This window comes from Chaetura pelagica, unplaced genomic scaffold (assembly GCF_000747805.2).
Source record: "Chaetura pelagica isolate M959 unplaced genomic scaffold, ChaPel_1.0 scaffold687, whole genome shotgun sequence".
Lineage (NCBI taxonomy): Eukaryota > Metazoa > Chordata > Aves > Apodiformes > Apodidae > Chaetura > Chaetura pelagica.
In genome coordinates, this window is record NW_009953913.1 from 21,958 (window position 1) to 27,692 (window position 5,735).

General features: G+C 46.1%; 1 protein-coding gene across 2 annotated transcripts in view; it reads right to left on the reverse strand.

Annotated features, from left to right (window-relative positions):
- The window catches only part of CALU (calumenin), a 25,131-nt gene extending 21,882 nt beyond the window's left edge, over window positions 1-3,249 (reverse strand). For both annotated transcript variants that reach the window (XM_010001489.1, XM_010001488.1), the window contains exon 1: window positions 3,029-3,249. In XM_010001489.1, coding sequence (XP_009999791.1) covers window positions 3,029-3,249 — 221 coding nt within the window. The remainder of the gene's footprint in view (window positions 1-3,028) is intronic.
- Window positions 3,250-5,735: the final 2,486 nt, after the last annotated feature.

Here is a 5,735-nt window from a genome sequence, read left to right on the forward strand (position 1 = left end):
TAATATTAATATTATTATTATCTCCTGTATTTTTTAGGGACCCTTTCAAAAACCCCTGGAAAAGCAGAAGCTCCATCCTGGGCTTTCCAAAGGGTTAAACCACCAGCCCAATGGGGGGGAATCCATCCCACCCCATCCCATCCCATCCCATCCCAGCCCATCCCATCCCCCCTCCTTCCCCCAACAGGACCCCCAGGGTTGGATCCCTCTGGATCCCAGTGGGAATTCTCCCCACCTGCTTCCCCAACCATCAAACCCACCCTGGTCTGACTGGAGGGGTTTGTCAGGGAACCAAAAACCCCAACCCATGGAATGAAGGTTCAGAGCCTGAATCCAGGCAATTTTTCCAGGCAAGGTTAATTAGGGAATTAATGACATTTAGGGAAGGTCTCCATTCCTGGGCAGCTTCGAGGCCCTTCAGCTGCTGCAGGGCTGGGTGCCAAGCCCAGCTGCCCACAGCTGCTTTCCCAGGGCAGAAACCACCCAAACCAGGAGTTTTCCTTCCAAAAAACCCCAAACCAGGCACTTCCCTTCCAAAAAAAACCCCAAACCAGGCACTTTTGTCACCCAAGAAGTTGGGACCTTGTGAGGGGAGGGAGAGGTCGGAGCTGGAAGCTGCTCCTGGGAAATGAGGGGGGATCCTGGTTCTTCAGCAGGCAGAGCCTTGCCCAAATCCAGCAGGTTTTACAGGAAAAAAATGAAGCAAGGAAGTGGGATGTGAGGAGATCTGGGGGGAAACAGCAGCAGGAAGGAGGGGGAACCCAGAGGGAAAAGTGACTGGAGGTGACGAGACGTTCCCAGGAGCCAAGGCTGGGTTGAAATGGAATCAAAAAGAAATCAATCTGGTCGATGTCAAAGGGTCTGAAAGTCCCTTAAAACCTCCGAGTGGAAACTCTGAGCTGGCCCAGCACTGCCAGCTCGTTCCAGCAGATAACTGGGCAGAACAATGGAATTACAGCCTGGAGCCGGGGCAGGAAAACAGGGAGGGGGGGAGCACAGTGTTCCCCAGCTCCCACACCTGGGTCAGCTCCTCCTGCTCACCAGGGGGGTTAGTCCTAAAGACACCCCTTCATCTTATTAAAAAGCTTCATTTTCATTTGAAACCCATTTGTTTTCACCCAAATGCCCTCAAGTTTCATCAAAACGCCCTCGATTCTCATCAAAAAACCCTCTCAAGTTCCACCAAAACCCCTTCAAATGTCACCAAAACCTCCTCAAGCTTCACCAAAACCCCTTCAATTTTCACCCAAAACTCCTCAAGCTCATCAAAACCCTCTCAAGTTTCACCAAAACCCCTTCAAATGTCACCAAAACCCCTTCAATTTTCACCAAAAACTCCTCAAGCTCATCAAAACCCTCTCAAGTTCCACCAAAACCCCTTCAAATGTCACCAAAACCTCCTCAAGCTTCACCAAAACCCCTTCAATTTTCACCCAAAACTCCTCAAGCTCATCAAAACCCTCTCAAGTTCCACCAAAACCCCTTCAAATGTCACCAAAACCTCCTCAAGCTTCACCAAAACCCCTTCAATTTTCACCAAAAACTCCTCAAGCTCATCAAAACCCTCTCAGGTTTCACCAAAACCCCTTGATTTTCACCAAAACCCCTCTCAATTTTCATTACAACCCCACCATTTTAGTCAAAACCCCTCAAGTTCAATCAAAGCCTTCTCAAGTTTCAGCAAAACCCTCTCAAATGGTCACAAAAAACCCCATCAAGTTCCAACCCTCAAGTTCCACCAGAAACCTTTCAGTTGTCACCAAAACCCCTCAATTGTCACCAAAACCCCCTCAATTGTCACCAAAACCCCTCAAGTTTCACCAAAACCCCCTCAATTTTCACCAAAACCCCCTCAAGTGTCACCAAAACCCCCTCAATTGTCACCAAAACCCCCTCAATTGTCACCAAAACCCCTCAAATTCCACCCTCAAGTTTCTCCAACCCCCCCAACTCCACCAGCCATAGCACGAGGGTGAGACCTTCAAGACCCCACGTGGAGAACCTCAACCTGGGGAGCCACAACCACCCAAACAGAAAAGAGGCACCAGAGGCAGAAAAGAGGCACCACCCACCACCATTTTGCCTCCAAACCCCAGAAAACCAGACAAAACCGAAGCACCAACGAGCCATTTGCACCACGGGCATCTCAAGGAAAGACCCAACCAGCCCAGCCAGGCTCCCCAGGGAGGTGCCAGGTGGGAACTCAGCCTTCCAAACTCTCCAAAACCCTCCCAAGAGCTTCCAAGAAAAGCTGAAGCTCCCGAGGTTTAAGCCTTTCTAAGCCCAGAGGGAACAACTGCGGCGGCAGCTGCTGCAGAGGCTGCCAGGGTTGACCCCGTGCCCACAGGTGGCCCAGAGCCCAAGAGGAACGTGGAAGTTTTCAAGAGAGCCTCTGTTTTGGTCAACTTGGGGGCCTCAACCACCTGCTTCTCCAGTGGGGAGAAGAACGTGGCTGGAAAATGTGAGGAATCTCAGGGGCCTTCGGGCTCCTGCGCCGTCCCAGGAGGACAGAGCGAAAAGATGGTGATTTTTGTGGATTTATGGCTCTTTTTGGGGAGGGTTTGGTGCTGAGATGTCACCATGAGGGGTGGGGAGGGCTCCAGGTGACTTTGTGGGTGGAGAACGACATGAGAACCACATCACTTTGTCACCAAAATCATAGATTCATCAAATCCCAGGACGGTTTGGATGGGCAGGGACACCTCCCAGCAGCCCAGGCTGCTCCAAGCCCCATCCAACCTGCCCTTCAACACCCCCAGGGATGGGGCAGCCACAGCTTCTCTGGGCAACTTGGGTCTCACTACCCTCATGGTGAAGAGTTGCTTCCTCCATCTCATCTCCATCTCCCCTCTTCCAACTGGAAACCCTTCCCCCTGCTCCCATCCCTTGTCCCTCCCCGTTTGTGTCGGTCGCTCCCGCAGCCTCAAAAGTGACATCTCGAGGGGCCTGTTTTGAGGCCACCTGAAGCAGGAGGACAGCAGGGTGACGTTCCCTCTCCACGAAGGGTTCAACCAACTCATCTCCTCACCCCAGTCTCTCCTTGCTCTCCTCTGGTGTGAGCTGGTCAAAGGTCTTGGCCTCGTCAGCGCCCAGGAAGGCGTCGTGGTCGTAGTCGAAGTTCTGGGCGTCGTCGTGGACCTTGTCGCTGAGCTGGGGGTCGTGGTGGACACGGTCCTTCTTCTCGGTGGGTTTGCTGGAGATGCAGAGCATGGAGAGGGACAGGCAGAGCAGGAGCTGGGGGATGGTCATGGTGGGTCCCTGGCACCTGGGGGGAGAGGGAGGAGGAGGAGGTGGAGGAGGCGGCACCACCGCGGGGACGTCGCGGCGGCAGCGGCGGGTGAAGCGGTTGAGGTGGTCAGAGGTGGCTCAAGAGGGGCTGCCTGGGGAAAAGAACCAATTAATGGGGATGATCTGGATAGAAATGGGCAATTAATTAATAAAAATGGGCAATTAATAGAGGCTATGGTGGATAAAGGATCAACTAATGGGGATTATTTGGATAGGAATGGGCAATGAATGGAGGCGATGATGGGAAACAGCTTAATGAATAGATGTTGTCGGGGCAAAATATGGAATTAAGAGAGATTATCAGGGTGAAATGATTAATTAACCCAGATTATCAGGGCTCAGATATTATTTAATAGAGGTTATCTGGGTAAAAATGATCATTAATAGAGATTAAAATAGGAAAATGCCCAATTAATAGAGATTACGATGGAAAAAAAAGCTCAATTAATAGATGTTATCTGGGCAAAATATGGAATTAAGAGAGATTATCAGGGTGAAATGATTAATTAACCCAGATTATCAGGGCTCAGATATTATTTAATAGAGGTTATCTGGGTTAAAATGATCATTAATAGAGATTAAAATAGGAAAATGCCCAATTATTAGAGATTACGATGGAAAAAAAAGCTCAATGAATAGATGTTATCTGGGTAAAACATAGAATTGGTAGAGATTATCAGGGTGAAATTATTAATTAATCCAAATTATCAGGACTCAGATATTATTTAATAGATGTTATCTGAGTTAAAACGGTCATTAAAAGAGATTATAAGGGAAAAATGCCCAATTAATAGATGTTATCTGGGTAAAATATGGAATTAAGAGAGATTATCAGGGTGAAATGATTAATTAATCCAGATTATCAGGGCTCAGATATTATTTAATAGAGGTTATCTGGGTAAAAATGATCATTAATAGAGATTAAAATAGGAAAATGCCCAATTAATAGAGATTACGATGGAAAAAAAGCTCAATTAATAGATGTTATCTGGGCAAAATATGGAATTAAGAGAGATTATCAGGTGAAATGATTAATTAATCCAAATTATCAGGGCACAGAAATTATTTAATAGAGGTTATCTGGGTAAAAATTATCATTAATAGAGATTATCCAGATAAAAATCGTTAATTAATAGAGGTGATAAGAGAAAAAATGCTCAATTGTAGATATTATCTGGGCAAAAATTAATAGATATTATTAGGGTGAAATGATTCATTAATCCAAATTATTGGGGCAAAGTGATGATGTAATGCAGACTATCTGGGTAAAAAGGGTTCATTAATTGAGATTGTAATGAGCAATTAATAGAGATCCTTGGAGGAGATGATGAATTAAGATATTATTAATTAATGCAAATTAACAGGGCAAACCAATTAATTAACTCCGATTATCAAAACAAAGCAATTAATTGACCCAAATTATCAGGGTGAAGCAAGTAATTAACCCAGATTATCTGGGCAAACCAATTAATTGACCCAGATTATCAGGACAAAATGGATTAATTAACCCAGGTTATCTGGGCAAAGCAATTAATTAGCTGGGATTATCAGGGCAAAGTTAATAAATTAACTCAGATTATCAAGACAAAGTAACTAATTAACCCAGATTATCAGAACAAAGCAATAAATTCACCTGGATTATCAACCCAAAACTGATTAATTAACCCAGATTATCAGGACAAAGTAGCTAATTAATGCAGATTATCAGGACAAAGCAATTAATTAACCCAGATTATCAACCCAAAACAAATTAATTAACCCAGATTATTAGGGCAAAGGTGAGACATGGGGAGAGTTTATCAGGGGAAAATGATGGATTAATCTGGATAATGAGGGCAAAGCAGTTAATTACCCCAGGTGATCAAGGCAAAGCAGTTAATTACCCCCGGTGATCAAGGCAAAGCAGTTAATTACCCCGGGTGATCAAGGCAAAACAGTTAATTACCCTGGGTGATCAGGGCAAAGCAGTTAATTACCCCGGGTGATCAAGGCAAAACAGTTAATTACCCCGGGTGATCAAGGCAAAACAGTTAATTACCCTGGGTGATCAACCCAAAACAGTTAATTACCCCCGGTGATCGAGGCAAAACAGTTAATTATCCCCGGTGATCGAGGCAAAGCAGTTAATTACCCTGGGTGATCAAGGCAAAACAGTTAATTACCCCAGGTGATCAAGGCAAAGCAGTTAATTACCCTGGGTGATCAAGGCAAAGCAGTTAATTACCCCGGGTGATCAAGGCAAAGCAGTTAATTACCCCGGGTGATCAGGGCAAAACAGTTAATTACCCTGGGTGATCAAGGCAAAACAGTTAATTACCCCGGGTGATCAGGGAAACCCCCTGGGATCCTGCCACCCTCACCAGTTCCCTCCCAGTGCCTCCAGAGCAGCACCAGTTGGGATGGTGGGAACCAGAGCTGGGATGGATCCTGCAGGACTGGGATGGATC